This window comes from Vanacampus margaritifer, chromosome 1, assembly GCF_051991255.1.
Source record: "Vanacampus margaritifer isolate UIUO_Vmar chromosome 1, RoL_Vmar_1.0, whole genome shotgun sequence".
Taxonomy (NCBI): Eukaryota; Metazoa; Chordata; class Actinopteri; order Syngnathiformes; family Syngnathidae; genus Vanacampus; species Vanacampus margaritifer.
In genome coordinates this window covers 18,297,134-18,310,314 of record NC_135432.1, presented here as the reverse complement: position 1 = coordinate 18,310,314, position 13,181 = coordinate 18,297,134, and the positions used below count along the sequence as shown (strand labels likewise).

Sequence of the window (13,181 nt, the reverse complement as noted above, 5' to 3'; positions counted from 1 at the left end):
AGAGAGGTTGTCTCAAATTTATTCACACAAATATATCCAACCTGTTCAGATTCTTCAGATCAACAAATACAGAATATCCTTGATTGTCATCTTTAACATATTCACCCCCCGCAATTTACACATGCTTTTCATTTTAGAGATAACTTTTTTTTTCACTCACACAAACACGCACACATATAAAGATGGTCTCCCAGGCGAGAAAGCAAACCCACGCCAACCTGCACCGTAGCAAATGACGGTACCACTTCGCTACCTGGAGCCCAGATTCAAGATAACTTACAGTCTTACGTTCAAGTTCAAAATATTCACGTATGGAAAGGCCCGTCCCTCCGCCGTCCGCTAAGAGGCAGTGTTGCTCCCTCCAATGAACGGGAACGAGTGATCTATGTAAAGTCGTATTTTGTTTCCCAACTTCTGTTAAACACATAATTGAAGAGCCGATGAAATTTCTTTTTTTGTCTTTTAATTTGTAATAAAAAATGGAGATGACATGTTAAATTCAATGAAGGTAGCGTAGCCACTTCACGGACAGAAGTTGGGGACGGGCCTTTCCTATGGAGGTAAAGAAAACCCAACCGAAGTAGACTCTCACAAGAGCGCTCAAAATGGGTTATTGAGCGATCGGCCAGTAACCCGTTTGTGCTTAATTGGCCCAAGTGACACTTAAAACGTCTTTGTAATGGTATTTGCATTGCGTATTGCACTAATAACGCTATGTGTGGGTTATGTTTTAAAGACCGTTAACGAGTTCTGAACTGTTGATATTTCTGAATTCCGGGGAGCCCTGAAGAGACATCACACGAGAGTGACGTATGATTGGTGGAGAAATGAGGAAGCGAATGGGGACAGATCATAGGGCGCGACATACCGTAGAGCGCAATCGTTTTCGTCATATATCATCTTGTGACGTAAATAATGCGTTCGTTAACGTCATAGCAGGACAAGCATTTTATCTGGGGATATTTAATACGCGTTTGCTATAGTTATATGGTTTGAACAATAAAAGTCTATATAAACAAACCTGAATGGGTGGCCAGGCATCAACCGGTCCCATGGTGTAATGGTTAGCACTCTGGACTTTGAATCCAGCGATCCGAGTTCAAATCTCGGTGGGACCTCGTCTTTTTGTCCCAGTGTTCATGCATGGTATGGCGCCTCTCGTCTCCTTGGTATTCGCAGTGGATGTTCAAAAGAAAATATTCGCTGTTAAAGTAAGTCAGTAAGTTAAAGTAACTATTATGTAATATATTACGGACATTTTATTTTACTTAATTGATCCCCAAAAATATTATTCCCCCTCCCCCAAAATAATGACATTGTTTTTCTATCTAAGCCAGTGACGTTCAGTGACATGCAAAACATTTCTAATGCTCTTCTAGATGGCATAAGGTACAGTTAAACAGTTTCCATTCATAGTACAGAATGGTAGAGAAACAGGCCCAGGTTTCACACTAAGTCAAGTTGTATGTGTAAATCATCATTATTTGATCTTAAGTTTTTGATTTAGCTGTGCTGTGACATTAACGTGTACTGTTAGAACATAGTATAGTATCAGTATGTATTATATTAATACATACAATAGCGCATCATAATCTTTATTCTTTTTTGTTGACATCAATAACCCAGCAATACAATATGTTTCATGACCAAAACGGAAGTATTTAATCTAATCTGCATTATCTGTCAAAATTTATGTGAGAATTTGGCCTTTAGCCTAAGCGTTCCTTGCCGACTCAGTTTCCCAGTCATCATTAAGATATTAGCAACTGTCTCCTTCCTGATTGCTGATTGAGAAGCACAATACTAAAGAGTAGGCAGGAGTTCTGGTTAATTCAGCTCTCTCTTTTGTGTCTGTGGCTAGGGTGAGTTCATCCTTCAGAACCCGGAGACTCTGTTATTCTCCCAGAATATTGTTGTATGGTTAATTTTCACCAAGCATGAAATACATTCTCACACGTTTGTATTATGCTAACGTTCCTCCAAGGTGTGACAGGTACGCAAAACAGAATAATACATTTAATCGTACAACATAAAGGCTGTCTATTTATAGTTTTATTAACAGAAAAGTTGCAACATTGAATACAGGAGATACATATGTATTCCATATAAATATAGTGGTGGCTTTACATACGAGTGACCGAATTTACCAGGAGCGGTTGGGGGGCAACGAGAAATAACCCTGGGTATTCAATTTGGGGTGGGAGGCGTGTGTGTGTGTGTGTGTGTGTGTGTGTGTGTGTGTGTGTGTGTGTGTGGTAGTGTTGCTGGTGGGGGGGGTATATATATATATATATATATATATATGAGGGAGAGAGAGAATTTGGAGATTTTTTCTTTCATTTTTGACGGTGACACTGTAGATTTTTTTTTCCCATTTTGTGGTTAACTAATAGAATGCAACAACCTAATAATGTATACTATATCCATCTAGGTTCTCCTTATCAGCCCACAACTAATAGAGATCTGGCAGTCTCTAGAGTTGTTCCCTATGGACACTATATGAGCAAATGAGCAATGAATCAAAAGGTGTAACTCTCCAGTCAGATAAAATATATAATGTACATAAAATTACTATAAGGACTATAATATCACACAAATGCTGTATTTAATAGTGTATTCTTCAGCATAAAACACAGCTGTTGTCTCAAAATGTGTGAAAACATTATTGTTTTACAAGTGCTCTTATAATATGTAGGATTATTATTATTTTCTTTTCCATTTAAAAAAGTGTCCATTCAGCTGCGTCACATTTCGGTGGGCTGTGGCTTGTTCAGCACGTCCACCTCCCCGTTGCTACACTCCACACTTTCCCCCTGCTGCCTGCCGGACAGGAAGCGCACGTTCTCGCCGCTTTTCCAGTGGGTATCGGGTTGTTCCATACTGACGGTGGCGCGACTGGTTTCTGTGATTGATGAATTGTTGTGATAGCTGAAATGGCTGTTGCTGACAGGGGTCTCTCCCCAGCCCGTCTTACCCCACGCCGATTTCCACTGGGCCCATTTTCTCTGCAGCGCTGTTTGGGCCTGACGGAGACAACAAAAGAGTTGTGACTGTCGAAATTCAAACTACGGCGACCCCTTCTGTAGCTGGGGCTCAGACCACGAGGGTCCCTGCCTTTGGTTGCCGCCCAGCTCACATTGCACCCGACCCCTATGGCCCCTCCCAAGGGTGGTGAGGTCATTGGAAGGGGGACCTCAATTGTCCTTTCGGACTGAGCCCATGAGTGCAGGCCCAGCCACCAGGTACTCGCCTTCGAACCCACCTCTCGGCCTGACTCCAGAAGAGTGACCCTTGTCCTCACTTAGTATCTGTTTGCCATGGGTGGCCCATCACGATAAGGTGACGGCTCATAGTGGGGTATACCATTCTCTTGGCCACATAATAGCCCAATCCTTTTCACCAAACACGAATGAAGAAATTGACACTCAACCCATGACATCAATATACTTGACAAAGAATTAGAGTCCCACTAATGCAGCATCATTCAGTCTTTGTGTATTGTATTAACATACCTCACTGTTGTAGAAACATAATATAATTGCCACTAGGAGTCCCTGTAAAACAAAGAGATCAAACATGAAGAACGGGTGACAATGTAAAAGACAATAAATTGAATAAAACATTAACCACTTAAGCTGTCACGTTTGGATTTTAACTAAAGGCCTCCTTATAATTAATCTAAGCCGTATCCTTAAAGGTCCCATAGCATGAAAATGCACTTTGGAGGGCTTTTCTATCAATAATATGCATCCCCGGCCTGTCTACAATCCCACCAGGTATGAAAAAAGTCCATCCGCGACTTCTTTAGCTTTCTCCTCCTTTCTAAAATGTGTGCTTCACACGGGCAGATTAAACTTCCGTGTCTTAGTGGCGTCAAAAAGACACGGAAATGCACTTGACCCAACCCCCTCTGGTTAGTGGCACCCCCTCTGGTAAAGGTTTGTCACGCCCACTAAAATTCGAGAAGCCGGCTGCGCCTTTCTATTTTCTCTCCTTGCTCGCAAATGCTCCGTGGAGAGGGGAAGCAATGATCAGAAAAAGTGGTTGCTTCCTTCGTCCCAAGTCTTTAAGGAATTAATCTGATTTTGGAAGGACGTGTACCAACATCAATTCTCAAAGGACTGTTTTGTTAGTGAAAGCCTGTTCAGAGCTGGATTTGCAACACGTTTAAACATAATGGATCGCTCCCAACAGTTCGACACGACTGTAAACGGGAAAGATGTAAGTTTAACATTTTTGATTTAGCCTTCCTTCCTATCCTTTAAATCGAATAAGAGATGTGCACCTTCTACCATATTACTGGTGTATTTTTAGTGCCTAACTTGGGAGCTACATTTGTCGTGTGGAGGTTGTTTGGTTACAAGAGGTCAGATATGATAAAGCAGAAGGTGGTTGTGTATTGCTTTGTCAAGATACAATCCGCGGTGGTTATTTTGCCGTGACTCGCAACTCACCACCTAGTTGGCGTGACTTTGTGATGCTAACCGGCAGCTAAGTGGTCTCGACGAGACGGCTTGCACGTTGCGACCGCGCAGTGGCCTAAATGTGCACATTTGTGTTATTCATAACCGCCGTAAATGTCTACAAGCATTCACGGCAAATCGGAGACATTCACGGCAAAATAACGTTCGCGGGAGATTTGCCGGTTCCAGCAAAATAACCATGGCCTAAACAATAACAAACTACAACATAGTCTGTGTATTAACGTTATGCTACTTTTTCTTATGGTAAAACGTTATGTCACTTTTCCACATACAGTATTAAAATAGTTCTCAAATGTGTAAAAGACATATCTGTATTTTTCTTTTCTTCTGCTCCCATGGCCAGTCGTTTCCATTCGCAACATTAGCACATGGCTCCCATACCACAAAATCACTGCCCCTTCGATAGAGAGAGAGAGAGAGAGAGAGAGAGAGAGAGAGAGAAGGGTATGGCCTAGGCGTGGCCTGGTGCAGCTATTTACATAAAAGTGACACACCCCTAAAACAGGCTGTTTTGAACAGAGCGTTTTTTGCCTGATTTATGGACAGCAAAAATATTTGATCCAAAGTCAATTTTGGAAGAATGCATGTCACAGACATGTCTTTTACACATTTGAGAACTATTTAAGCATGTTGAAAAGTTTAATAATATGAGACCTTTAATAGCAGTGTTGAGAAGTAATTAAGTAAAAAATATGTACAATAAATATAATATAATAATATAAATACGCAGTTACTGTTTGTTTGTTTTTTTACCTGGAAATGGCAGAAGATATTTACAAAGAAGTCACAGATGGCCTGACTGATGCGCCCCTCTGGCCTCCAGGGAAAAAGAATGAACTGGACTCCTAGCAGAGGGATGAGGATGAGCGTGGCTCTCACAGCCTTCATGTAGGTAGTGGACTCGGCACAGTGAGTCTCCTTCAGCTTTGTGATTAGAACCCGCAAAATGTTCAGGAGGAAGAATAAGTTCACCTGGACACAAGAAGAAAACATGGAAACAGGTTTTTATTTACACCACTGGACACTATTTGAGGATATATGGTAAACATGTAAGCACTTTTGCAAACAAATTCACCTTGAATTTATTGTGAGATATTATAATGCTCAGTTTTGATTATTAATTTAACATGTTTACCGCTGTTATTTACAGATTTGTAATACTGCGGTATTGGATCTAAATAGAATAGCCGAGTGTACCTAATGAAGTGTCCGCTGAGTGTATGCTGTAAACACTGATTAATTAATTACTCACCAGCAGTGCCACTTGAATGGGTCCGTGAATGATGTAGAGCAGGTAAGTGTTTGAGTTGATCCAACACCTGAGACACAGACAGGATGAGTTAATAGCTCTACAATCGTACACAATAAGGCACAGCGACAGTGGTTGTTTCGAAGACTAACTGCTAATCCACCCCAAGGCATAAAATACAACGTAATCCAAACCTACCAAAATTAAGATTAATGAGAAATCGATGAAAAAACAATTTGAAGTGTGATTGATGGTTGTTTCCTAACTAAGGCTACGTTCACGCTGCAGGCAAATGCGACCCAGATCGGATTTTTTTGCCCAAATGGCGACCTGTATTTTACTTTTTTATGTCAGTCTGAACGGCTCAATTCCGATTTTTTCATATCTGACCTGGGTCACTTTCATATGTTGTCCTAGATCGAATACGTATCAATCAGAATTTTCGTAATGCGACCGCAGTCTGAACGGACAGGTCGCATGTATCCGACCTTGACGTCATCAAAAATCCAATATGCGCTCTGCTCGGGCGGGGGCATTAAGCATGATTTATGCTTGACGTATCAGCGAGGTCCGCACGGCTCGGGAGACGTACGTGAAGTTGTTGTTTGGAGTAACAGTTGTGACTTTATAGTTGACTTTAATTTAATCCTACTTGTAACATGAACTATAAAGATGACATTTGTGGTGGTGATATTAGTAATTTAGCCACGCAGACGGCTCATTTATTACGCACGGCAATGATGTGACGTCATCGTTGGGGAGGGGGGGTAAAGGGAGGTCGCCGTGAGATGAGCAGGGTTGGAAGGGTTACTTTTAAAATGTAATCCATTACAGTTTTATGTTACCTGCTAAAAAAAAATTAGATAGATTAGATTCAATAATTAATATTATTAAAGTAATGTAACTGGATTACTTTTGGATTACTCCAATATTGAGTATGATCATGAAGACAAAACAAAAATAAATATCACCACAATATATATTCTTTACAATGTGCCCCTGCTATTTGCGGGTGATAGGGACCCGGGCAGCCTACAAATAGCAAAAATCCTTGTGTAATTAAAAAGCATGTAGGCTATTGATTGATTGATTGATTGAAGACCATATGCTGTTTTCGAACTGTCACTGAAAGCAACCACACCTCACAGTTTGTTAGATAGCTAGATAGGTAGGTAGATAGATAGATAGATAGATAGATAGATAGATAGATAGATAGATAGATAGATAGATAGATAGATAGATAGATAGATAGATAGATAGATAGATAGATAGATAGATAGATAGATAGATAGATAGATAGATAGATAGATAGATAGATAGATAGATAGATATCCAATGAGGATGACGATGCGTGACATCAACTTCAAAATGAACTTTTATCCCAGTCACAAGTTGAGCCGTGTATATGTTGTGTATGATGTTTAAATAGTGAATTGGTAGAAGGAAGATTTGTTTGGAAAGTGTAACTCACATTATGGTTGTAGGCTAGCGGGCTAGCTAGCAAGAAGCTACAGTGCGTAGCAATCCGCTGGACTTTCAGCTCAGACTTTTGCTCCGAGTAAGTTCCAGTGAATACCGGTCGTCATTCTGTTCTGATTACGTAACGGCGGTACATGTATTCCGTTACTCCCCAAGCCTGAAGATGAGGCGCTCAAACAGGCTCGTCTCATTTCACAAAATATTATTTCTACCTCCTCCTGCATCACTCCTCTGTAAATATGAGATGGTAAAAATATGAGTCCCGACAAGTCCGTGGCTCTGACATGCTGGACCATACGTATTTACTTCCGCAAACACAGCGTTGTGACGTATCTTCTTCTGCGCATGCGGGTCATTTTGGGGACGCATTACGTCCACACAGCAGACAGACTGAGGTTGCAATTAATAGGTCATGTGAACGCTTACTCCAAAAAATCTGACGTGTGAACATAGCCTAAACCACCTTCATCCCAACTGGGACCATTACATCACTACCCTGTGTGCTTACTTGTCATTAAAGAAGAGCCCACGAGCCACAGCATAGGTGATAGCAGGAACGATAGGAAAACCTGAAGATAGAGACACACATCCGATTTGACTTCCAAAACGATTAAATTCAAGTCAACGCCAGTGCTGATTCCATGGCATTGCCTTAGTCTCAGCTCGTCTGCATCATGTCTGGTATACTGATGCCCACGTTTGTTTGTTTAAACATAAACAAGTATAAGAGAGTAATGTAACAGAAATAAACAAAATATTTGATAGAAAAGAACATCAATAGTCGTTATTAAGCACAATTTACATGTTCAAAAAGGAGTCGGAAGAAGTAAAAAAAATTATCTATTCTTAGCTCTTGTTCTTTGTATATTTTGACTTATGTCATGTTAATTACAAGCTCTGACATTCATTGGTGGGATTTTAGACACATTAACTCACTGCCATTGACGGTTATAAACGTCAAAAAAACATTTTAACTATTTATATTAGTTTTTAAAAAAATCTACTTTTGTTAACAAGAGTATGAAAAACAATATTTTTTTAATTGTACATTTACAACAGATATAAAATTTGTGATTAATTGTGAGTTAACTATTGAAGTTAAAATTAATCGCCTGACGCCCCTAATTTTTAATAATCATCTCGTCAGGCGATTACATTTTTTTAATTGTAATTAATCGCATGACTTCACTAGTTAACTCACGATTAATCACAAATTCTATATCTGTTCTAAATGTACAATTACAAAAATCTAGGTTTTCATACTCTTGTTAACAAAAGTAGAATATATATTTTTCAATGTTGTATTAAATGTACATTTTCATACTCTTGTTAACAAAAGTGGAAAAAATAATTAAACTAATAGAAATAGTTCAAATGAATTTTTGACGTTTATAGCCATCAATGGCAGTGAATAAGTTAATAAGGACATGCAATGACAGTGAGTGGTGACGGCACTTACACCACCCCAAGACATAGTACCAGAAGAGTTTCTGCTCTCCGACAAAGACCGCCACAATGATGAGCGTGTGAAGGTAGATGCCCTCGCACAGCATCCAGAAGTAGTTTGAGGTCAATGTGTACTGGTTGAGCACCGCCAACACTTTACAGCTCACCTGCCGGAGAGAAGGTGTGATTGATAATCTGAAAATCACCGCAACGAGACGGTTTGTGCTGAGTCAATTAGATGTTATTTGATCGTTATGATGCTCACAGTGTTGCTAGTGCTTATAGCCTGGTTGTTGGCTGCTGTCAGAGAGAGCCACATGATGGTTACAATCGAGTTTAAAATGAAGGAGAGGAACATGTTCTTGTGGAGGGAGATTCTCTGGCAGCTAAGACTCCTGAAAAAGTGGCAAAAGTATAGCTTTTAATGGATTTAGCCAAATAGTGCAGATCATCTATGGTATACACATTTTTTATAAAAAATAAAAAAATTGAACTCGACTGTTGAACAGTCTTTTCCATCGGAAATTGTGAAAATAAATTATACGTTTGAATGTCAAACCATTTCCTTTGTAAATATTTGTGGGAGATGGAAACCGAGCTATGCTGTAAATAGCAAAAAACCTTGCGTAACTGACCCCCCCAAATTTTTTTTGGAATTTCCTAGTTTAAACGGTAAAAAATACCACCAACCATAATACCAAAACAGTTTAAAGTCATCTTACAAACAAAAATAAATGACTTGCATATATTGGATATAGATAAAATTTACCACAAATGCGAGAACTTCACAATTCGTAAAAATACCAATTACCAAGCACATACGCCTGTTGTTTGCTAGCTTGAGTTTTTCAAGAGGCCACTCAGAAAAGCTAAAACATGCACGTGGCAAAGACTCCCAAGAATTCACCACATACAAAGAACAGTCATGCTGTATCACTACATTCTTATTATCCAGCGCTTTTGTGACATCTAGTGGTAGAAACACAAATTAGTTTTTCAGTGGAGCTGAGGACAGGGTCCACATAAAAAAAATGGTAAGAGGTGAGTTTGTTAATAGTGAAGAGGAAATAGGCAATGATTCACTTTACAGGCTTTTTTTTTTTTAATGGTACCTCATCGGAGTTGTGACTAGGGGTGGGAACCTCTGGGTACCTCACGATATGATACTATACTGTATGCAATACAAGGCTCACAATAACGATTATATCATGATATGACGATATTGTGACTATCGATATATTGTAATATCGATAAAACTACTCAAGACATAAATTGTGATGTTTTTTTCAATGAGAAAATTGTTTCTTTTTGTACCATCACTGAAACAAAATATTAAAACTGGTGTCTTCTTCACTGAGTACTACAGTGTATTTTTTTTTAAAAACAAATGCAAATGTCTTCTTAATAGAGACCACTTTCTGCGAACAAATTTTTGACTATTGTCATGTCAGTCAGTTACATAGTGAATTGTTTCATTTTATAAACTGACAATTTTTTAGTGCAACATCGCAAAAGTAAATAAATAAAACTACTTAAATATTAAATCAATATTAATATTCCTCAGAAATTGTGTGCTTCAAAAAGTCGAACCATAAAATATGTTTTCAAATGTTACGTATGCAATACTGAGTCAGTTGCTGGACAGATAATAAATGTCTTACAAGTAAAAGTAAGCTCATGAGTCTTCTTCGTCTGAAGACTTCCATACATTTCCCCGCCACTCTTATGAGGCGCTCCCCCTAGTGGCCTGCCAAGTTATTGCTCAATAAGTAATGAACAATGGAGCCGTTATAGTGGCTTTATGTTAACTACAAATATCGCGACACTTGCTTAGGCGTATCGATAATCTATCGGGAGACAAAGTATCATGATTTATCGCGATATCAATATATCGTCACACTCCTAGTTGTGACACTTGCAGCTAAACAACAAAACAGAAGTGTTACCCGCACTGATTTTTGACAGGAAGTGACAGGACTAAAATTCACTCACTTGAAATATGAGAAGATGATGAGGCAGACAATGAGGGAGACAATGGAGAGGCCATGACCCACCATAGCCAGGTAGTACAAACTGATGGCAAACTGTACAAAACAAGTAGAGATCACTTTAATCTTAATTATTCTTCACCTAAATCAAGTCTCTTAAATGATATCCACAGCAGAGCTTCAAACCCCGTGTTATAGTGTCGCGTCTTGAAAGAAACATCGTCTAACAATGTTAAGGCACTGTAAACAATCAACATTAGCACTGCCGCCCTTCATCCATTTTCTACAGCATTTATCCTCCTCAAGATGGAGGTTGAGCTGGTGTCACTCCACACAGGAAGGCTCGAGTTGAGATTTGAACCCGAGACCTCTCGACTGTGAGGCAGACGTGCCAACCAGTAGCTTTTCCTAAGAAAGAGATTTGAGTGCATTTTTTTTCACCTTCCGTTTGTCCTTGGTGTAGATCTGACACAGGGTGTAGTTGGACCATACTCTCTTGCTCTTTGGGTGGTGGAACCATTGTCCATCATCATTACAAACTTTGGTCACTTTTTCTATTGGACAAGATGGTATAATTAACTTTGTGTGACCTGTTATTTATGTTGTTGTTAATTATATATGTATTGGCCTCACCAGCAGGGTCAAAATCGTGGAAGTATTCAGGGCACATCTGTATAACTGTCCCTGGAGATGAATCCTCCCAACACAGCCAGCCGTCCCATGTGCGGTTACAGTAATTACCTGCAGGGGGCAGTAGGTACAAGAAATATGGGGAGATGTGAGCCGTCTGAAAAACAAAGGGCTCCAGTCTGGCGGAATGAAATAAAAGATTTACAATCAATGCATTCAGACAAAATAGTAGTTATTGAATCAAAATAGTTAGTCCATGTTAGTGTTCAGCTGGTAGTTTTTGTATCATGTGTTGTCTACTAATTGATAAGGTTGACTTATTACCTACTTTTAGCTCAATATTGGCCTCAGTGATAATAGCTATGATAGTCAAGGTTGATGATATAAAATCATCTATATCTGTATCTATATTACACATATATTTGCCATAAAAGTTGTAAAAACTACTTTTGAAGCCTTAACCTCTGCGTTTCCAGAAAAAAACATCTAGATGTATAGATGGATGGATGTGGCAATTTGTGAGCGTGAGAATTTTTAGAAAATGGAAACTCAATTGTTACAGCGAACAGAGCCCCAACAAATGCACATAACAGAATCACGAAGGTAGGCAAGAACTTGTACATTCAAAACTCCCTGCCATATAAATTAACTAGTCAACAACGATTGCATTGTCCACACAAGTTAACTCGCTGCAGCTGGGCCACTCAAACAGGGCCAACAATAGACGGAAGCCCGATAGTAGCGCGCAGCCGAGCGGCATGATGGGAAGCCGATCACGAAATAACATTTCAAAGGCAGATTAGAGCCGAGCAGCAGCAAAAAGCTGTACCACCAGACAAAGGCCAAGTTTCCTTTCTTTCATACTCACATCCTCTTTCTTTGCAGCAACCACAGTATATTTGAATGAATTACTGGAGCACCAAATACAAAGGCTATCTAAGGTGAATAAGAGACAACTTGAACACATTTATTTTTGTATCTTTTTACAGTTTGAAATGGCTATTATTACATGCAAGTTTGTTTTCTTGAGCGACTTTGCCAGGCAGCGGTAAAGAATTCAAATGGAATGGCGAAAAGTTTGACTTCAGTCCGTGAGAGGCTGCTGGTCCACTTCTGATTAGCTTTGGATTTTCCTATTGTAAATAATGAGTACGAATGTCTGCAGTATATTATTAGAACCATTTTACATTCTTATCCTATAAAAAAAAAAAATTGCCACAGTTCATATGGTCAATCCTTGTGTGCGTATGCATGAGCTGGGATGTCCTAAATTTGTTTGCAGAATACGCACAAATTCAAGTACGAAGATAATAAAGAACCACACATTTGTACACAAAGCGTGTGCATGCACAAATAATTAAATGAGGCCAAGTGGTTTTCCACCAGCAATTCAAGTTGCCTTCAGCAGTCAGCTATTCTTATTGTCATAATCCTGTATAAGAAAAGTAAATATTTGAGAGGTTAAATGACGACAGAAGTGAGAAAGGGAGAAATATCTATATATCTATATATATATATATAGATATAGATATATATATTTATTTATTTATTTATTTATTAGGGGTGTTAAAAAAAATGGATTTGGCAATACATCGCGATATTACAGCGCGCAATTCTTGAATCGATTCGATATGCAGCCAAATCTATTTTTAAAGATCAATTTTTGATGGAAATATTCAACAAAATGTCTTACTTAGGGTTAGGTTTCACACTTTAAGCATGCAATAATGTTATATTAATGGAACATTAAGCCTTAATATATTTATCTCAATGCTGCAAACATGAAACATATATTTGATTGATTCCAACATGTTTGTTAAATACAGTGGCTCACAGTTACAAGCCTGAATAATATTTTCATACAAATCTTACAGTGTACATGTACAAAATTACTGATTAGTATTT

The 13,181-nt window shown here is 38.9% G+C and overlaps 1 protein-coding gene and 1 non-coding gene across 3 annotated transcripts in view; one reads left to right on the top strand and one right to left on the bottom strand.

The window, feature by feature from the left end:
- The first annotated feature begins 1,046 nt into the window (after positions 1-1,046).
- Positions 1,047-1,118, top strand: trnaq-uug (transfer RNA glutamine (anticodon UUG)). Its single transcript has one exon. It is a non-coding gene; the product is annotated as a tRNA-Gln (tRNA).
- A 916-nt stretch (positions 1,119-2,034) lies between these two features.
- Positions 2,035-13,181, bottom strand: part of calcrl2 (calcitonin receptor-like 2) — a 28,723-nt gene continuing 17,576 nt past the window's right edge. The window contains exons 4-14 of one of the 2 annotated variants that reach the window (XM_077551088.1): positions 11,280-11,387; positions 11,088-11,200; positions 10,651-10,742; positions 8,924-9,053; positions 8,672-8,825; positions 7,721-7,781; positions 5,737-5,803; positions 5,238-5,456; positions 3,513-3,554; positions 2,975-3,023; positions 2,035-2,902 (exon numbers count right to left, since the gene is read on the bottom strand). In XM_077551088.1, coding sequence (XP_077407214.1) covers positions 2,745-2,902; positions 2,975-3,023; positions 3,513-3,554; positions 5,238-5,456; positions 5,737-5,803; positions 7,721-7,781; positions 8,672-8,825; positions 8,924-9,053; positions 10,651-10,742; positions 11,088-11,200; positions 11,280-11,387 — 1,193 coding nt within the window. In that variant the 3' untranslated portion in view covers positions 2,035-2,744. Of the gene's footprint in view, positions 3,024-3,512; positions 3,555-5,237; positions 5,457-5,736; positions 5,804-7,720; positions 7,782-8,671; positions 8,826-8,923; positions 9,054-10,650; positions 10,743-11,087; positions 11,201-11,279; positions 11,388-13,181 lie in introns of both variants that reach the window. The other variant, XM_077551081.1, reaches the window with a different exon arrangement.